This window comes from Squalius cephalus (genome assembly GCF_949319135.1).
Source record: "Squalius cephalus genome assembly, chromosome: 10".
NCBI lineage: Eukaryota > Metazoa > Chordata > Actinopteri > Cypriniformes > Leuciscidae > Squalius > Squalius cephalus.
In genome coordinates, this window is record NC_137131.1 from 355001 (window position 1) to 376490 (window position 21490).

Sequence of the window (21490 nt, forward strand, 5' to 3'; positions counted from 1 at the left end):
GAAAGACTACATGTCGCCTATGTGACGTCACCCCATAACACATTTTCCCTCCACTTGTCAAATCACGGTGCTAATGCTGCGATAATCTATGGAGACAGATCGAGATGCCTGTGTGTTTTGTACCCAAATATCACCATTCAAACCAAATGGGCTGTTCTTTCTTCAGATTCGCGTCGAAAGCAGCGAAGAGTTGTAGTCCACAAAGTGCTCTCACACAAAGTCTAACCGTATCAAACTTCTACCCGCTAAATTGTAGCATTCTTTACACAAAAAATTATATAAAAAATTCACAGACAACATATGTTCACATTCATGGCAAAATTCAAACAGGACCAGAAAATAATTATTTTCTCCCATTCACTTGCATTGACGATTTTTCAACCTAGAGGTCCAGTGGGTTTAGCGGAGGGGGCGGGACTTACCAGCTCTATACAGTGGGGTTAGCGGAGGGGGCGGGACTTACCAGCTCTATACAGTGGGGTTTAGCGGAGGGGGCGGGACTTACCAGCTCTATAAATGAACGTGACGCGACTGAAGAGACTGAGTCTCAGATAAAGGTATTTCAGTTATTTATTCCCCTACACGATGAAAGAAGCAGGAATTCGCTGTGAGTATATCGGGGACTGAGCGTCTGCAGTACACTCTATCCCACAATGCAATGCACTCCTCGTCATCCTCCACCATCTCCAAAAATATAAAATCTGATCAGACATTTCTACACAAAACTGAATGAAAAATTGTAATAAACATGCAATGCAATGCCTGCAGTTTCTGAAGCAGTGTGCAGTGTGTGTAGTGTGTAGTTTAGTGTGCAATGTGTAGTGTTTAGTGTGCAGTGTGAAGTGTGCAGTGTGTTTAGTGTGTAGTGTGTAGTGTTTAGTGTGCAGTGTGAAGTGTGCAGTGTGTTTAGTGTGTAGTGTGCAGTGTGTTTAGTGTGCAATGTGTAGTGTTTAGTGTGCAGTGTGAAGTGTGCAGTGTGTTTAGTGTGTAGTGTGCAGTGTGTTTAGTGTGTAGTGTGCAGTGTGTTTAGTGTGTAGTGTGTTTAGTGTGTAGGGTTTAGTGTGCAGTGTTTAGTGTGTAGTGTGCAGTGTTTAGTGTGTAGTGTGCAGTGTGTTTAGTGTGTAGTGTTTAGTGTGTAGTGTGTAGGGTTTAGTGTGCAGTGTTTAGTGTTTAGTGTGTAGTGTGTAGGGTTTAGTGTGCAGTGTGAAGTGTGCAGTGTGTTTAGTGTGTAGTGTGCAGTGTGTTTAGTGTGCAATGTGTAGTGTTTAGTGTGCAGTGTGAAGTGTGCAGTGTGTTTAGTGTGTAGTGTGCAGTGTGTTTAGTGTGTAGTGCGCAGTGTGTTTAGTGTGTAGTGTGTTTAGTGTGTAGGGTTTAGTGTGCAGTGTTTAGTGTGTAGTGTGCAGTGTTTAGTGTGTAGTGTGCAGTGTGTTTAGTGTGTAGTGTTTAGTGTGTAGTGTGTAGGGTTTAGTGTGCAGTGTTTAGTGTTTAGTGTGTAGTGTGTAGGGTTTAGTGTGCAGTGTGAAGTGTGCAGTGTGTTTAGTGTGTAGTGTGCAGTGTGTTTAGTGTGCAATGTGTAGTGTTTAGTGTGCAGTGTGAAGTGTGCAGTGTGTTTAGTGTGTAGTGTGCAGTGTGTTTAGTGTGTAGTGTGCAGTGTGTTTAGTGTGTAGTGTGTTTAGTGTGTAGGGTTTAGTGTGCAGTGTTTAGTGTGTAGTGTGCAGTGTGTTTAGTGTGTAGTGTTTAGTGTGTAGTGTGCAGTGTTTAGTGTGCAGTGTTTAGTGTGTAGTGTGCAGTGTGTTTAGTGTGTAGTGTTTAGTGTGTAGTGTGTAGGGTTTAGTGTGCAGTGTTTAGTGTGTAGTGTGCAGTGTGCAGTGTTTAGTGTGTAGTGTGCAGTGTGTTTAGTGTGTAGTGTTTAGTGTGTAGTGTGCAGTGTTTAGTGTGTAGTGTGTAGGGTTTAGTGTGCAGTGTTTAGTGTTTAGTGTGTAGTGTGCAGTGTGCAGTGTTTAGTGTGTAGTGTGCAGTGTGTTTAGTGTGTAGTGTTTAGTGTGTAGTGTGCAGTGTTTAGTGTGTAGTGTGTAGGGTTTAGTGTGCAGTGTTTAGTGTGTAGTGTGTTTAGTGTGTAGGGTTTAGTGTGCAGTGTTGTGTGTTTAGTGTGTAGTGTGCAGTGTTTAGTGTGTAGTGTGCAGTGTGTTTAGTGTGTAGTGTTTAGTGTGTAGGGTTTAGTGTGCAGTGTTTAGTGTTTAGTGTGTAGTGTGCAGTGTGTTTAGTGTGTAGTGTTTAGTGTGCAGTGTTTAGTGTGTAGTGTGCAGTGTTGTGTGTTTAGTGTGTAGTGTGCAGTGTTTAGTGTGTAGTGTGCAGTGTGTGTAGTGTGCAGTGTGTTTAGTGTGTAGTGTTTAGTGTGCAGTGTTTAGTGTGTAGTGTGCAGTGTTGTGTGTTTAGTGTGTAGTGTGCAGTGTTTAGTGTGTAGTGTGCAGTGTGTTTAGTGTGTAGTGTGTTTAGTGTGTAGGGTTTAGTGTGCAGTGTTTAGTGTGTAGTGTGCAGTGTTGTGTGTTTAGTGTGTAGTGTGCAGTGTTTAGTGTGTAGTGTGCAGTGTGTTTAGTGTGTAGTGTTTAGTGTGTAGGGTTTAGTGTGCAGTGTTTAGTGTGTAGTGTGCAGTGTTTAGTGTGTAGTGTGCAGTGTGTAGTTCAGTGTGCAATGTGTAGTGTTTAGTGTGCAGTGTTTAGTGTGTAGTGTGCAGTGTGTTTAGTGTGTAGTGTTTAGTGTGCAGTGTTTAGTGTGTAGTGTTTAGTGTGCAGTGTTTAGTGTGTAGTGTGCAGTGTGTTTAGTGTGTAGGGTTTAGTGTGCAGTGTTTAGTGCGTAGTGTGCAGTGTTTAGTTTAGTGTGCAATGTGTAGTGTTTAGTGTGTAGTGTTTAGTGTGCAGTGACTGATGTGTGATATTGATGAGATATTGATGATGTGTGTGATATTGATAATGTGTGATATTGATGAGATATTGATAATGTGTGATATTGATGAGATATTGATGATGTGTGATATTGATGATGTGTGATATTGATGAGATATTGATGTGTGATATTGATGAGATATTGATGATGTGTGTGATATTGATAATGTGTGATATTGATGAGATATTGATAATGTGTGATATTGATGAGATATTGATGATGTGTGTGATATTGATAATGTGTGATATTGATGAGATATTGATAATGTGTGATATTGATGAGATATTGATGATGTGTGATATTGATGATGTGTGTGATATTGATAATGTGTGTGATATTGATAATGTGTGATATTGATGATGTGTGTGATATTGATTATTACATGGCTTGGTTGAATTCTAATGTAGAATGCGGTGTGTTATTTCTTGATAACAGACCGTTGCTAAGGATAACACACCGTTGCCATGGAAAACAGAGCGTTGCTATGGACGCAGGATTCTAACCGTAGAGACGGAACAGACTATTTTCTTTAGCGGAAGCAATACAATCGCGTTTAAATCAATAAACTCCTTTTTAAATCAATATTTTGTGTCAAATTATTGCTTTATTTGGTAGGTATCCATAAGCGGGATAATGTAGAGCGCGGCGGCTGTTATAGCGAACACAACCCTCAGGCTGGTTAGGGTTAGCGCTTCGCCTGTCGGGGGGGTGCTCGCTCTACATTATCCCTTATTTCTCTGCAGGGACTGATGTGTGCTATTGATGAATATTTCTTGTGATATTGATGATGTGTGATATTAATATTTCTCTGCAGGGACTGATGTGTGCAGATGTTGAGCCTGTGATCATGCTATGTTTTTGACTATGTTGTATATATTTTAGGATGTTATGGTTTTTTGATTCGTTTTTTATTTAATGTTTTAATATTGTGCACCTGCCCGGGGACTGCAGATGGAAAATAGCTTTTGCTAACTCTGGTACAAAACATCTTTTCGAAAGATTAATGTTTTTTGTACATTGTCCCTGACAAATAAAATAAATAAAATAAATAAAAAATAAATGCACAGTGGATGTGGCGGCTGGAAACAGTGATGTCAGCGTGGTTTTACACACACTCTTCTTGCGCTCAGAACGCGAGGACGAAGCCACAGGCCCGCACTGTTACAGGAAGTGAGAGTCTAATTCTGCGATAGAGAAGTGTCTGCTGTTTCTCAACACTGACACTTCCTCCGCACTAGCCCTGCTGACGGCCGCGCGAGAACACTCCTAGCATTAGCCGTCAGCAAGCGGAACACACCACACTTTCCACTTCCTGCCAGGGCTGGGTTAAAAATATAGATTTCTTGATTTGAAGAACCGATATCTTAAATCCCAAGCATAGATCTCTCAGCCGGTGCCGTTACCCTTGATGAGGGAATATCAGTAATATCAGTTCTAATATGAAACAATAAGTTCATCAGTTTATGCATTTACTAACATGAACTAACAATGAGCAATTCATGTGTTACAGTATTTATTAATCTGTGGTAACGTTATAGAAATACAGCTAACTAACTACAGTTAACTAATGAACCTTTGATTTTAATGACGTATTAGTAAATGTTGAAAGTAAAATGAACTAAGATTAGTAAATGCTGTGGTATTGTTCATTCTTAGTTCATGTTAACTAATGTAGTTAAATAATGTTAACTAATGAGCCTTATTGTAAAGTGTTGCCAATATTTCATTTGTTTAAATAAATAAATGTCATTTTATGACAGCCACCATTTAAATTTAAAAAAACAAACAAACAAGTAGAAACATAATTATCTCATAAAAAATGTATTATTATAATATTCTTATAAAAAGTCCCTTTAGTGTAATTGAAATGCAATTAGCCTGAAAGCTGTAATATTACAGTGACGCACCAGCTGGACTTCCTGTGGAGATGGACATGTGCGGTCCCTGACATATACACACATCAATCAATGCTGAACGCACTGGTGAGACTGGTGAACTGGTGAAACTGGTGAGACTGGTGAGACTGGTGAACTGGTGAACTGGTAAAACTGGTGAACTGGTGAACTGGTGAACTGGTAAAACTGGTGAACTGGTGAACTGGTGAAACTGGTGAACTGGTGAGACTGGTGAAACTGGTGAACTGGTGAACTGGTAAAACTGGTGAACTGGTGAACTGGTGAGACTGGTGAGACTGGTGAGACTGGTGAACTGGTGAGACTGGTGAGACTGGTGAACTGGTGAACTGGTAAAACTGGTGAACTGGTGAACTGGTGAGACTGGTAAAACTGGTGAACTGGTGAACTGGTGAACTGGTAAAACTGGTGAACTGGTGAGACTGGTGAGACTGGTAAAACTGGTGAACTGGTGAACTGGTGAGACTGGTGAACTGGTGAACTGGTGAGACTGGTGAGACTGGTGAGACTGGTGAACTGGTGAACTGGTAAAACTGGTGAACTGGTGAACTGGTGAACTGGTAAAACTGGTGAACTGGTGAACTGGTGAGACTGGTGAACTGGTAAAACTGGTGAACTGGTGAACTGGTGAGACTGGTGAAACTAGTGAACTGGTGAACTGGTGAGACTGGTGAAACTGGTGAACTGGTGAACTGGTGAACTGGTAAAACTGGTGAACTGGTGAACTGGTGAGACTGGTGAGACTGGTGAGACTGGTGAACTGGTGAACTGGTGAGACTGGTGAAACTGGTGAACTGGTGAACTGGTGAACTGGTAAAACTGGTGAACTGGTGAACTGGTGAAACCATTTTAGTTAATAAAAATGTAATTGTTAATCATTTGTTCATGTTAGTTCACAATGCATTATACAATCTAATACAATTTTTGATTTATTTAATAAATGCTGCAGAATTATTGTTCACTGCTAGTAAACTAGAGTTAGCGAACCGGTCCTTGTTGTAAAGTTTTAGCATTTGCTTAAATGTGCTAATCATGAAGAGCTGAAGCCTGATGATGTCGTTCAGCGAGTGATTTACAGTAAAACGGTTCTCCCTGCGCAGCGCGAGACGCGATGAGGTCACTGCTCGAGAGGTCACCTGACTCACACAGACTCTCACACTGACTGAGACCCAGACGGAGGACCAGAGATGACTGGAGGGGACGCACCTGAAGACGTGGGGTCCTCTGAGAAGTCATGCAGGTCCTCGGGGGGGTCGCCGTAGAACGAGTTGAACTTGTGACTTGAGACGGCAGCGAGGACGGCACCCTGTCAATCACACACACACACACACACACACACACACACACACACACACACAAATCTCTTTATTTCATTCATTATGCAAATTATTTTTGATAAGATCATTTTTCTGAACCACAGACATTTTGACATTTGCCTTCCAGAGATCTCGTTAAACCACTCGTTGTCACCTTTACACACACACACACACACACACACTCTATTCTTCTGGGCTCAGTCACAGATGACTGACTAAACATCTGAAGTATTAGAACAACATCCTGTGCTTTCATGTGGGAGAGCGAGTCTGTCAATTACACTTTACTCGCGTTAACCTGAAACCAGCAGAAGTGTGAAAGAGTTCAATCCGTCTCGGATTCACTGATCAGCAGATTCACTACACAACACACACAACACACTACACAACTACACAACACACTACACAACTACACAACACACTACACAACACACACTTCCTGAAACCAGCAGAGGTGTGAAAGAGTTCAATCCGTCTCGGATTCACTGATCAGCAGATTCACTACACAACACACACAACACAACTACACAACACACTACACAACACACACTTCCTGAAACCAGCAGAGGTGTGGAAGAGTTCAATCGGTCTCGGATTCACTGATCAGCAGATTCACTACACAACACACACAACACACTACACAACTACACAACACACTACACAACACACACTTCCTGAAACCAGCAGAGGTGTGGAAGAGTTCAATCCGTCTCGGATTCACTGATCAGCAGATTCACTACACAACACACACAACACACTACACAACTACACAACACACTACACAACACACACTTCCTGAAACCAGCAGAGGTGTGGAAGAGTTCAATCCGTCTCGGATTCACTGATCAGCAGATTCACTACACAACACACACAACACACTACACAACTACACAACACACTACACAACACACACAACACACTACACAACACAACACACTCAACACACTACACAACACACACAACACACTACACAACACAACACAACACACTCAACACACTTCCTGAAACCAGCAGAAGTGTGGAAGAGTTAAATCTGTCTAACGCCTCGGATTCACTGATCAGCAGATTCACTACCCAACACACACAAAACACACAACACACTACACAACACACTTAGTAACACACTTAACACACTTAATAACACACTTCACAAAACACTTTAAAGGATTAGTTCACCTCACGATCCCAGTGGAGAAAAAAGGGTCTTATCTGGTGAAACGATCGATCATTTTCTAAAAAAATAAAATAAAATTATATACTTTTTAACCACAATAGTTCGTCTTGTGCCATCTCATTTTCTCCTCCAACTTCAAAATCGTCCAACATCTTTGTTTTAATTTATTATTTTCTTCTTTTTTTCGTGACCTTTCCACTCCTCCACTGGGATCGTGCAGAGCCCTTTGAAACGGCATTGATTTGCACTTCAACATTCTGGTTGCCGTTGAACTCATTGTGTAGAGAAAAATCCTGAAATGATTTCCTCAAAAAACTTAATTTCTTTTCCACTGAAGAAAGAAAGACATGGACATCTTGGATGGCACTGGGGTGAGTAAATGACCAGGAAATTTTCATTTTGAGGTGAACTAATCCTTTAACACACTACATAACACACTACATAACACACTACACAACACACTACACAACACACTTAATCAAATAGTTAATCAAACATTCACTCAGTCATCTGGGCTTTAATAATGTTCTCAAAACATTAGATGTAGATTAGATCACGCAGAACACGTTCCCCTGATGTTTGAAGAAGGATAAAATAGAATTTGCATGAACAAGAAAAACAAATTAAACCGGATGTTTTGAACGTTAAGATAACATTTTTAAAATATCGTTTTCATAAGCTGGGTTTAGCTGAGATTAATCTGGGGTTTAGAAGAGTCAGAGTTATTAGAAGTGTTCACAGTCTTCTGATGAAGTTACAGCACTGATTCTGTCGTTTTCCTGTTTATTTCTGTGAAGCTGCTTGGAAACAATCCATAAATAAGTAGATTCATAACTTTCTGAAACATCATCAGCTCTGGCAAGCATATTATATGGACAGATCGTAAGTCATGTGACTTCTGCATGTGTGCGGATCATGTGACGTGTATATTTGCCTGTTACTTCCTGTGTTTTTACACCTGAAGATGGTGTTCGGATGAACACCGAAACAACTCTTTATGTCATCCAGTCATTTTTAATTACGGAGTTTATTTGAACATTTATTGTATAAAGCGCTTCAGAATTAAAGATGAGTTGAATGAGACGCGGCTCAATTTCAGGATTATCAGTACTGTGCGTGAGTGATATCAAACACTGAGTGTGTGAGAGTGTGTGTGAGGGATATCAAACACTGAGTGTGTGAGAGTGTGTGTGAGGGATATCAAACACTGAGTGTGTGAGAGTGTGTGTGAGGGATATCAAACACTGAGTGTGTGAGAGTGTGTGTGAGGGATATCTAACACTGAGTGTGAGAGTGTGTGTGTGTGAGTGTGTGTGAGGGATATCTAACACTGAGTGTGTGTGAGTGTGTGTGAGGGATATCTAACACTGAGTGTGTGTGTGTGTGTGTGTGTGAGTGTGTGTGTGTGTGTGTGTGTGTGTGAGTGTGTGTGAGTGTGTGTGAGGGATATCAAACACTGAGTGTGAGAGTGTGTGTGTGTGTGTGTGAGTGTGTGTGAGGGATATCTAACACTGAGTGTGTGTGAGTGTGTGTGAGGGATATCTAACACTGAGTGTGTGTGTGTGTGTGTGTGTGTGAGTGTGTGTGTGTGTGTGTGTGTGTGTGAGTGTGTGTGAGTGTGTGTGAGGGATATCTAACACTGAGTGTGTGTGAGGGATATCTAACACTGAGTGTGTGAGAGTGTGTGTGAGGGATATCTAACACTGAGTGTGAGAGTGTGTGTGTGTGAGTGTGTGTGAGGGATATCTAACACTGAGTGTGTGTGAGTGTGTGTGAGGGATATCTAACACTGAGTGTGTGTGTGTGTGTGTGTGTGTGTGAGAGTGTGTGTGTGTGTGTGTGTGTGAGTGTGTGTGAGTGTGTGTGAGGGATATCAAACACTGAGTGTGAGAGTGTGTGTGTGTGTGAGTGTGTGTGAGGGATATCTAACACTGAGTGTGTGTGAGTGTGTGTGAGGGATATCTAACACTGAGTGTGTGTGTGTGTGTGTGTGTGTGAGTGTGTGTGTGTGTGTGTGTGTGTGTGTGAGTGTGTGTGAGTGTGTGTGAGGGATATCTAACACTGAGTGTGTGTGAGGGATATCTAACACTGAGTGTGTGAGAGTGTGTGTGAGGGATATCTAACACTGAGTGTGTGTGAGTGTGTGTGAGGGATATCTAACACTGAGTGTGTGAGAGTGTGTGTGAGGGATATCTAACACTGAGTGTGTGTGTGTGTGAGTGTGTGTGAGGGATATCTAACACTGAGTGTGAGAGTGTGTGTGTGAGGGATATCAAACACTGAGTGTGAGAGTGTGTGTGTGTGTGAGTGATATCAAACACTGAGTGTGTGTGAGTGTGTGTGAGGGATATCTAACACTGAGTGTGTGTGTGTGTGAGTGTGTCTGAGGGATATCTAACACTGAGTGTGTGTGAGGGATATCTAACACTGAGTGTGTGTGAGGGATATCTAACACTGAGTGTGTGTGAGGGATATCTAACACTGAGTGTGTGTGAGAGATATCTAACACTGAGTGTGTGTGAGGGATATCTAACACTGAGTGTGAGAGTGTGTGTGTGTGTGAGTGATATCAAACACTGAGTGTGTGTGAGTGTGTCTGAGGGATATCTAACACTGAGTGTGTGTGAGGGATATCTAACACTGTGTGTGTGTGAGGGATATCTAACACTGAGTGTGTGTGAGGGATATCTAACACTGAGTGTGTGTGAGTGTGTGTGAGGGATATGTAACACTGAGTGTGTGTGAGAGTGTGTGTGAGAGTGTGTGAGGGATATCTAACACTGAGTGTGTGTGAGGGATATCTAACACTGAGTGTGTGTGAGTGTGTGTGAGGGATATGTAACACTGAGTGTGTGTGAGAGTGTGTGTGAGAGTGTGTGAGGGATATCTAACACTGAGTGTGTGTGAGGGATATCTAACACTGAGTGTGTGTGAGTGTGTGTGAGGGATATGTAACACTGAGTGTGTGTGAGAGTGTGTGTGAGAGTGTGTGAGGGATATGTAACACTGAGTGTGTGTGAGGGATATCTAACACTGAGTGTGTGTGAGTGTGTGTGAGGGATATGTAACACTGAGTGTGTGTGAGAGTGTGTGTGAGAGTGTGTGAGGGATATCTAACACTGAGTGTGTGTGAGGGATATCTAACACTGAGTGTGTGTGAGTGTGTGTGAGGGATATGTAACACTGAGTGTGTGTGAGAGTGTGTGTGAGAGTGTGTGAGGGATATCTAACACTGAGTGTGTGTGAGGGATATCTAACACTGAGTGTGTGTGTGAGTGTGAGGGATATCTAACACTGAGTGTGTGAGAGTGTGTGTGAGGGATATGTAACACTGAGTGTGTGTGAGTGTGTGTGAGGGATATGTAACACTGAGTGTGTGTGAAGGCTGGGCACGTGTTGAGGAACGCCTGCTTGATGCCAGTAAATACCTTGAGTTTCCTCCGAGCGTTGAACTTCCTCAGCTGCTCCACCGTCTCGGGAAGGTGGATCTTGTACGAGTAGCGATCTCTCTCCTGCACACACACACACACACACACACACACACACACACACACAACATGAGGTGAACTGAACCCGATACAGCGATCCAATGTCAGAAACAGGAAGTGATGTGCACTCATGCAAGAGAAGAAATGATAACTTAATTTTCAAGACAATAGCAGAGGGAAGTGTGTGTGTGTGTGTGTGTGTGTGTGTGTGTGTGTGTGTGTGTGTGTGTGTGTGTGTGTGTGTACTTGTACAACTATCTTTGTGAGGACCAGTTTGAGTTTTAGACCAGTGGAGTGAGGACAGAGAGAGTAAAGTGAGGACATGTTGGCCGGTCCTCACTTTCTGAGAGCCTTTAAAGGCCTGTTTGAGGGTCAAGACTTGGTTTTAGGGATAAGGTTATAGTGGGGTTAAGGGTCGGTTTAGGGTCAGGGGTCGGGTTAGGCACTTAGTTGTGATGGGTAAGGTTAGGGTAAGCGGCTAGAGATTGCATTGTGTCAATGAATGTCCTCATAAAGATAGATGTACAAGAATGTGTGTGTGAGTGTGTGTGTGTGTGTGTGTGTGTGTGTGTGTGTGTGTGTGTGTGTGTGTGTGTGTGTGTGTGTGTGTGTGTGTGTGTGAGTGTGTGTGTGTGTGTGTGTGTATGTGTGTGTGTGTGAGTGTGTGTGTGTGTGTGTGTGTGTGTGTGTGTGTGTATGTGTGTGTGTGTATGTGTGTGTGTGTGTGTGAGACCTTGAGCCAGGGGTGGTTGAGCGCTTCATAGACGGTGATTCTCTCGGCCGGGTCCAGCATTAGCATACGCCGCACCAGGTCTTTAGCGCTCTCGGAGATCTGAGTCCACTGCCGAGGGTTCATCTGACAAACACACACACACAAACACACACACACACACACAGTACTACTCAACTGAACCCAACTTCATTCAGAGGCCGTTACAACTTGCAAACGTTACTTACAGACGTTTGTTTGCATCAATACCAGGGTTATTTAAGACCTTTTTAAGACATTTTAAGACCATAAAGATTGAAATTTAAGACCTACACGACGCATTAACAAAAAAAATATTCACATCAAAGAAATTCTAAAAAAATCCTTTTATTTCAATGAATTCAGTCACTGAAAAAGCATAAAATTTAATTTACAGATAAAGCAATCACATTAGTAACGTTCCACACCCACACCGTGAAAAATGCCCAAAACCTTCGGCCCAAAATGAAAACAAACTTGCCCTCAAATAGAATAGATCTCATCTCATATTTATTTACATTACAAAATGTATAGAAAATTGTACTTTGCATATTATACTGTAAGAACACACAATTATAGTTGATCATAACTAAAGATGAAGTGGCATGAACATTTCATTTCATGATTACAGTGACAAAAATGATCACGTTATCACAGAATCCTGTTCAAAAAGTACTAATAATGTCGAAAACCAGCAAATAACAAATAAAATTAGCATCAATATGCACTTTTTGTTTACATAAACATTAAAATAATACCATTAAAAATGATGGCCAGATTTGAAAGGAGTGTCTTCCACAAGTTCAAATAAAGTTTTGACAAAAAAGGTTTTATAAAAAGATAAATCTCACATATTTCAGGAAAAGATGAGCGTGTCGCTTCAATTATGAGCGCGCTAAAGACGCGATATGTGAACGGCCTCTTGGCGAGCGACCTCTGATCAGGCCACGGGCGACTGGAGCTCGGCGTGTTGGAGACCCCTGCTCTCGAGCTCCGCTGCGTGGGCTACGACCCCATTCTTTTTTGCTACTTTGTAATAACTTTCTGCGGCCGGCGTTTCTGGAAATGGGCTAAATGAATTTTAAGAGCTCAGATGAAAATCTGCCCGTTTTTAAGACGTTTTAAGGCCTTAAATTTAAGTTCAGAATTTTAGACTTTTTAAAGGAGAACTCCGGTCAATTTTAACATTGAGCTCATTTTTTTGTACATTTGGAGTGCTGTCAGTACAGAGAACAACGACAGAAATCGGTGTTGCCTACACCGTGTTATCCTCTTTTTAAAATTTGCACCCTGTTGACTACAATGGGGCAAGTTTTAAACCTGCTTTTAGCCTCTTAACATCCTTGATGTGTCATTACAAGTGCACAGGTCATGTGAGTGATTCCTTCAGAGTGAACACGGGTCAATCTGACTGCAGTAGATGTGAAAGATATGAATAAAAGTGATGTTAATTCAGCCAGCGCACATACCTGTATTTACATCCTGTTTTCGGTCAAAGTCCACAGTAATTGATTGTCGAGTTCACGTGCGTGATCATAGGTAACTAAACCTACGTGCGTGAACTCGACAATCAACAACTGTGGACTTCGACCGAAAACAGGAAGTAAATACAGGTATGTGCGCTGGCTGAATTAAGACCTCTCCTTTAAGACCCCGCGGGAACCCTGCATACGACATGAGCCGTTCTGAACACTGCACGGAAAAAAGTGACGTTCTTCCTCAGTGTTTCTCTTGTTTTCCAGCACAAATATCTAAACATTCTTAAAGGATAATTCCGGTATTTATCACTTTGAGTCTCTTCTCTGGTTTGTTTTGGATGAACTAGAGTGGTGGACACAGAGGTGTTGAGGATGGGTCCTGTCTCGACTCTTTGACTCGTCTAGGATCGCCTTTGAGCGCTTCAGAGCGTCTGGCTACGGGCACGCACAAACATGTGCTTAAAACAACCCTTAACCTTCGGTTTCAAAACTGTGCAACTCACCGAGTGGTTAGCGGTGTTCGTTGACGATTAAAAACAAATATATCGGCGCAATGTATGATTTCAATCCGTGTTATTTGCTATAGTGGAACTATTTTTCAGATTCCTCACAACCGCGTATAAACTTCCGCTGGATATTTGAGTCTGTAGCGCAGTAATATCAACGAGCAATGAGTCCTCCAACGGAAATCAATGGGATTTTACAAAATGGCAAATAAAACACGACAGAAACTGTCTTTCGCTACTTGTTTAGGAACATCAACGAACACCACTAACCACTCGGTGAGTTGCACAGTTAAACGCGACGCCTGGCGTGCCTGTGGTGTTCTGAGGTGTGTAGTGTTCGCTTCTGCACGCAGTACCTTGTACTTTCCTTTCACGATGGCTTCAAACAGGCGCTCCTTGGTGCCATAGAAAGGCAAACAGCCGCTCAGCAGGATGAAGAGAATGACACCGCAACCCCAGACGTCCACCGGCTTCCCGTACGGCTCGCGCTTGACGACTTCAGGAGCCATGAAGTGAGGGGTCCCTACCCGACCTACATGAGAGAGAGAGAGAGAGAGAGAGAGAGAGAGAGAGAGAGAGAGAGAGAGAGAGAGAGAGAGACACAGGGCTTCAGAACAAATCAGAGTAAAGGGCTTGCTCATCTAAACTTCCTGTAAACATGATTTCTGTGGTGAAAACACACACGTACCTCCAGCCACCAGCCCAGACTCGCCCAGCTGAATCGCCACACCGAAGCCGCCCAGCTTGACAGGAGCCGAGTTCTCCTTAGAGGCCAGCAGCACACAGTGAGGCTGAACACACACACACACATTATTTTCATTATCTAGTCTGATGTAAACTTCATTTAGCCAAGGCTGCAAAGCCGACTCCCTGTAACAAATATGGTAGAACTATCACTTCTATCACGATCACGATCACTTCAATATAAAGATTGCTTTATTAATAATCTTCCTGATCAGTTTGATCTCCTCAGCGTCCCGGATCGCTTAGAAGAACTCGATGCTGCAACAGAAACTACTGACTCTCTCTTTTCCAGCACTTTAGACACAGTTGCTCCGTTGTGCTTAAAGAAGAATAAAGCAAAAGGAAAACACAGCTAGAGGTTTATCGCATTTCGTGGAGAGAGAGCATGACTGCATACAGAGAGCCTTAAAAACGGCTAGATCGGCTTATAGTTCGTCTCTCTTAGAAGAACACAAACAAACACAACCCGACGTATTCGTTTGAAACAGTGGTAAGATAAATTAGGGTGACTTGACACATGAAACTGAGCACGTCCTACATAAAGCCACATGCGTTCTCAGGTCACTCTCACATGATATAATATGAGATGAGAAGACGAGGAACAAACCCTTCAGAGGAACCATGTTAATGCAGCGGTTCAACAAAACCCACAAACCAAGGGAGTGAACATTCAACACTGCAAATACAAAAAAAGAGAGAGAGACTGAGTGAGAGAGGGGGAGAGCGAGATAGATAGAGAGAGAGAGAGAGAGCCACAGAGAGAGAGAGAGAGACAGAGAGAGAGGGCGAGAGAGCAAACGCAGCGACTGCAGACGTTCTGAGCCTTTGAAAGGGAAGCAGCAGAAACTGATAGAGGAATGAAAGAGGATCTGATCTGAGACTGAAACCCTGGTGTTCGTCTGAATGGATGAGCGTGCAGCTGCAGCGGTTTGTGCAACTGAAGGAATTAGCATGCTAAACTGTGAGTAGAATTCACTAATTCATGTGTGTCTGAGATCAAACTGTGTGTCTGCGCGTGTTATTCAACAGATTCCATTAATAAAACAGACAGAGAAACATATGTGCGCACATGAATACACTTCATACCACGGTCAGAACATATGTAGGTCGCTCCGATAAAATGGGCAGAGTTTCATATAAAAAAAAAAAGATTTAAAAAAGCTTTCTATAGAAACATTTTAACACAACTAAAAATATGCTAAATGTATGAAATTACCATTTTAGTATGCAATAAGCACACATGGTCCTCATGATCAATTTTAACATTTAATTTATTCAACAATATTATTGATCTCCTGCACTGACACCATTATATGAGAACTGAACTGAGCTGGATGATGACAACACAGTTTTCTCCAGAGCGGCTATATATATAAATTAACTTTTTTACAACAAAAATGAACCATCACTGAACTTTCTTAAACTGTGACGCTATTCTCTTCTGGAAACAAACTATGTTGCATTATTTCCTGTTATCTCTGTGAAGCTGCTCTGAAACACTGTAAAGCGCTAAAGAAATAAAACTGACTCGACTTCTGTGTAGAGCGTCATGAAATCATTTCTAAATGTCAGCGGCCTTCTGTTACTTGAATCATGACTAATCCAACTTTGTTAAATAAGCATTTTTATTTTACTATTTACAGCTCAGATCAAATTTATCAAATAATAAAAATATTATTATAATATGCAACATGAGAAAGCAAACGGCATAAAATCAGAGTGGCGTAAAATTACAATAACACAAGCAGAAGAGATTCACTAGAAAAACACGGTTTCAAAAATAGCAGAATTAACACAGAGCGGAAGTGCACAGAAATAGAAAAAAGCAAGCCTGAAATTATTTTCATTGTGTGTAGAGTACAAGAATATATCAGTCCCTCTTTATTCTGATTCTGATTGCAGCCTAAATCTACTGACTTTGCGGCGACTTGGTAGTTTTTCAGTGAAGATGCACCACAGTCAACATTCTTCTAACATTTTTATTACTTTCCTGACCTCGAAGAACCACTGGGCTCGGTAATTCCTAATGGAGAGCACTGATAATAACTTAAAAATTTTATTTCAACATTTTATTTCAAATGTAACACCAAATTAAACACACACACACAAAAAAAAAAAAAATCAATAAAATGTTACTATAGAATGTTTGCATATTTTAAAGGTATCAATACATTTTTTATGTGTAAAATATGGTACAACAGGCTTTTGAGGAATGTTTATTTCTTCATCTCTAAGTCAGCATTGTAGCACTGCATTGTGTTTTAATGTAGTAAAACACAATTACTCCCCCCCCCCCCCCCCCCCCCCACATTAAAAATTATAGAGCTTTCATAATAAAACTAAGCATTTAAATATATCTTACTAAGACATATTACTGAAAGATATAGAGTGACAAATGATATTTGTATGAATTTTATGTAAATAGTCTGCTATAAAGATCTCACTGATTTACATTTTTGGCCATAAAAATAACAACTGCATCAGATCGCAGAATCGGACTGATATATATATATATACACAGTACCAGTCAAAGGTTTGGAAACATTACTATTTTTAATGTTTTTGAAAGAAGTCTCTTATGCTCATCAAGCCTGCAGTTAAAAAAAAACAAAAAAAACAAAAAAAAAACAGTAATATTATGAAATATTATTACAATTTAAAATAATGGTTCTCTTTTTTAATATACTTTAAAATGTCATTTATTTTTGTGATGCAAAGCTGAATTTTCATCAGCAAGTACTCCAGTCTTTGGTGTCTTATGATCCTTCAGAAATCATTCTAATATGATGATTTGATGCTCAGTTATTATCAATGATGGAAACAGTTGTGCTGTTTAATATATTTTTTTGGAATACTTTTTTCAGGATTCATTGATGAGTAAAACGTTAACAGCATTTATTCATAAAAACAGCATTTATTCAAAATAAAAACATTTCTAACAATATAAATCGTTACCATCACCTTTTATCAATTTAACGCATTCTTGTTGAATTAAAGTACTAATTTCTTTAAAAAAAAATAGTTATTGTTCCCAAACTTTTGAACGGTAGTGTATATTGTTACAAAAGATTTCTATTCTAAATAAATACAGTTCTTTTTAACTTTTTATTCATCAAATAATCCTGAAAAAAGTATCTCAGGTTATAAAAATATATTAAAGGAGAACTCCGGTCAATTTTAACATTGAGCTCATTTTTTTGTACATTTGGAGTGCTGTCAATACAGAGAACAACGACAAAAATCGGTGTTGCCTACACCGAGTTATTCTATTTTTAAAATTTGCACCCTGTTGACTTCAATAGGGCAAGTAGTAAGCCTGCTTTTAGCCTCTTAACATCCTTTAAGTGTCATTACAAGTCCACAGTAATCGATTGTCGAGTTCACGCGCATAGGTTTAGTTACCAATGATCACGCGCGTGAACTCGACAATCGATTACTATGGCCTTCCACCGAAAACAGGATGTAAACAAAGGTATGAGCGCTGGCTGAATTAACTTCGTTTTTATTAATATCTCTAACATCTACTGCAGTCAGATCCACCCGTGTTTACTCGGAAGGAATCACTCACATTTTCTGTGCACTTGTAATGACACTTAAAGGATGTTAAGAGGCTAAAAGCAGGCTTACTACTTGCCCTATTGAAGTCAACAGGGTGCAAATTTTAAAAATAGAATAACTCGGTGTAGGCAACACCGATTTTTGTCGTTGTTCTCTGTATTGACAGCACTCCAAATGTACAAAAAAATGAGCTCAATGTTAAAATTGACCGGAGTTCTCCTTTAAGCAGCACAACTGTTTCCAACATTGATCATAAATCAGCATATTAGAATGATTTCTGAAGGATCATAAGACACCAAAGACTGGAGTACTTGCTGATGAAAATTCAGCTTTGCATCACAAAAATAAATGACATTTTAAAGTATATTAAAAAAGAGAACCATTATTTTAAATTGTAATAATATTTCATAATATTACTGTTTTTTTTGTTTTGGTTTTTTTTTAACTGCAGGCTTGATGAGCATAAGAGACTTCTTTCAAAAACATTAAAAATAGTAATGTTTCCAAACTTTTGACTGGTACTATATATATATATATATAGCATTATTGTTCTATATAATGTGCCAGATTGAGTTGGAGAAAGAAGAGACCAGCTCAGAATGAGCCATGAACCTCCAATAGACCTAAAACACACTTTCATAAAGATGCGAGACGTGCTAATCCTGCAGTTTCACTACGGTCTCCCATTCGGCACACACTCATCCAGGAAAGAGCTGTGAAGCAAGTCCAACTTTCTTTAAATGAAAACATCCAACACAGCTAAAATGATGAGAAAAAGGGGAATGGAAAATGAATTCTGCTGAGAGAGAGCCGAGGCGGTTCAGCCATCCATCAAGAGTGTGTTTCTGGGACGTTTGCCTGACCATAATTTACACTCGTTCGGATGAGCCAGAGCTTTCTCACCTTTCATTTGCATTGGGTCGAGACAGAATTTTCCCCTGTTGTTCCCCAGTACAGTAATTTAACACATGTCCTTCTCTCCCCAGAGCTGAAGACTCGAGTGGAAAGACCTCAGTGAACTTCAACCTAACAAGGAGATCAAAACAAAAACCCCCGGTCGAACACGATGAGCACCACCGCCTGGCCGCCGAACCGCTTCACCGATCACACCGCCACCTCGCTAACACACAACCGCTCGTGTGCGGTGGACGAGGAGAGCTTACGGCTCCCGCTAGCGGTGCTATACTCGCTCATCTTCCTCTTCGGCCTGGCGGGAAACCTGCTAGCGTTATGGGTCTTCCTCTTCCTGCACTCGCGCAGGAACTCCGTGCGCGTCTTCCTCATCAACGTAGCCCTAGCGGATCTGGTGCTAGTAGCGTGTCTTCCCTTCCGCGTGATGTATCACTCCCGGGGGAACGTGTGGTCGCTGGGCCCGCGCATGTGCAAGGCGGTGGGAAACCTGTTCTACATGAACATGTACGTTAGCATCACCCTGCTGGGTCTCATTAGCCTGGACCGCTACCTGAAGATCATCGGCGTGAGAGGCTCTCAGAGAGGCTGCGGGCTGCGCTGGCTACGAGGGAGCCGCTGGAGTCATGTGACCTGCGCTCTGCTGTGGACCTGCTCTTTAGTGATGGTCGTTCCCATGATCGCCCTGACCGAGGGCAACGAGGAGCCTGGCAAGTGTTTCCAGTACAAGCAAAGGAAACATGCGCGTGGGAAAGCCTACTTTAACCTGTTCTTAGTGGGCGTGTTCTGGCTAGTGTTCGCGGTTCTGCTAGTGTCGTATGCACGGATCGCACGCCGGCTGCTACGAGCGGCGAGCGACAAACCAGACCTCCCGAACGCCACACGCTACGCCCGCACCGCTAAGAAGTCGTTCGTGGTTCCGCTACTCTTCACCGTGTGCTTCGTGCCGTATCACGCCTTCAGACCCGTCTACGTATCGTCTCAGCTAAGCGATGTTAGCTGCGAAACGCAGAGGCTAATGGACCGAACCAACGAGGTCATGCTTCTGCTCTCCGCGTTCAACAGCTGCCTGGACCCCGTCATGTACTTCATGCTCTCGGGGTCGGTGCGCAATGCCACCATACAGGCGTTAGCGCAGCTATTCCGCGTGCAACACGAACCCACTACCACTAACAGCTCCACCACTGAGGGCAGGAGGACGTCTCACGCCTCCACCGCCGCAGTGCTAGCTTCATCCCGCGGGAGTCTGGGATTGATCACGACGCTCCGCTCCAAACCTGTGCTCAACACCGACGCCGACGGAGATCAGTGTCTGCAATGACGAGTCTCTCACGTCAGCCAACGGACCCGCACACTGGGCTGTGAACGCTGCATGGGAAATGCTCATGGGAAACAATGAGGAAAGTTCACTTCTATGGGCATGTGTGGGATATACGGCGGGATACACATCTGCAAGAGATCACTGGACATCTGGTGTTAGTGTTCAGACAGACAAGACTTCAGACACAACTGTAGACAGTCAGTGTTGTCTAAACCTCAATCGTCATCACTTCAAGACAGCCGCTGCACTGATGCAGAACGCCATGACTCACAGCAGAGTGAGGGACGCCTCCTGCTGGAGGAACTGAGTTACTGCACGGAAATATAGAGCCGTGGAAAAGGAACTGATGAACTCTGATGAGTCTGTGAACTGATGAAGTCGAGTCTCCTTCATTTATACAGCGCTTTAACCTTATAGATGTTTCACAGCAGCTTTACAGTGAGAACAGGAGATTACAGTAACAGAGATCAGGCTTTACAGCAGATCTAGAATAGAGTTATTGGCCAGATAAAGTTAGTTTTGATTGATTCAGGCGCGTAGTTTTTCTTTACAAACTGACCTCATGAAATTACTCGTCTGGCTGCATAATACTGATTTTTTGTCGCTTCCGCGTATCACTGTGAACTGGAATCATTTTAATAAGGTTTTATCAGTACAGAGAGAAGAGGCGTTCACTGGGAGAGACGACTGACTCTCCAGGACTGCGCTGTCGTCGGGTCATCTGATCAGCTGAAGCCTCAGTCTCACAATTATCCCACTTTAATCACAGATGGAAACTTAACCAACTAACCAAAACTGACTGTGTTCCTGAACAGCATGAACTGATAACATGCACACCTTGAGTTCAATAGATAAAAGTGTATGCCAAATGCATAAATGTAAATAAAAATAATAGATAAATAAGGCAAGAGAATAAAAATATACAGCCTTATTCTGCGTGTTTATTCACTTCTCATTTGTTATTCTTATAGATAAACTCTAAGTGTTCTCAAAACAAGTCACACGTGTTTGAACAACATGAGGGCGAGAACATGACTTATGTGTGAAGATGATGAAGATGAACATGTTATGAGTGAATATGATGATGAAGATGAACATGTTATGAGTGAATATGATGAAGATGAACATGCTATCAGTGAATATGATGATGAAGATGAACATGCTATCAGTGAATATGATGATGAAGATGAACATGTTATCAGTGAATATGATGAAGATGAACATGCTATCAGTGAATATGATGATGAAGATGAACATGTTATGATGATGAAGATGAACATGTTCTGAGTGAAGATGATGAAGATGAACATGATTTATGAGTGAAGATGATGAAGATGAACATGTTATGATGATGAAGATGAACATGTTATGATGATGATGATGAAGATGAGC

The 21490-nt window shown here is 41.7% G+C and overlaps 2 protein-coding genes across 15 annotated transcripts in view; one reads left to right on the forward strand and one right to left on the reverse strand.

Moving 5' to 3' along the window:
• Positions 1-21490, reverse strand: part of caskb (calcium/calmodulin-dependent serine protein kinase b) — a 74605-nt gene that overhangs the window by 32005 nt on the left and 21110 nt on the right. For all 14 annotated transcript variants that reach the window (XM_079883088.1, XM_079883082.1, XM_079883089.1 and 11 more), the window contains exons 6-10: positions 14255-14357; positions 13923-14098; positions 11568-11690; positions 10775-10858; positions 6063-6162 (exon numbers count right to left, since the gene is read on the reverse strand). In XM_079883088.1, coding sequence (XP_079739214.1) covers positions 6063-6162; positions 10775-10858; positions 11568-11690; positions 13923-14098; positions 14255-14357 — 586 coding nt within the window. The remainder of the gene's footprint in view (positions 1-6062; positions 6163-10774; positions 10859-11567; positions 11691-13922; positions 14099-14254; positions 14358-21490) is intronic.
• gpr34a (G protein-coupled receptor 34a) lies at positions 15067-21028 on the forward strand. Its single transcript, XM_079884862.1, has 2 exons — positions 15067-15271; positions 18855-21028. The coding sequence occupies exon 2, from the start codon at positions 18935-18937 to the stop codon at positions 20096-20098; it is 1164 nt and encodes a 387-aa protein (XP_079740988.1). The 5' UTR covers positions 15067-15271; positions 18855-18934; the 3' UTR covers positions 20099-21028.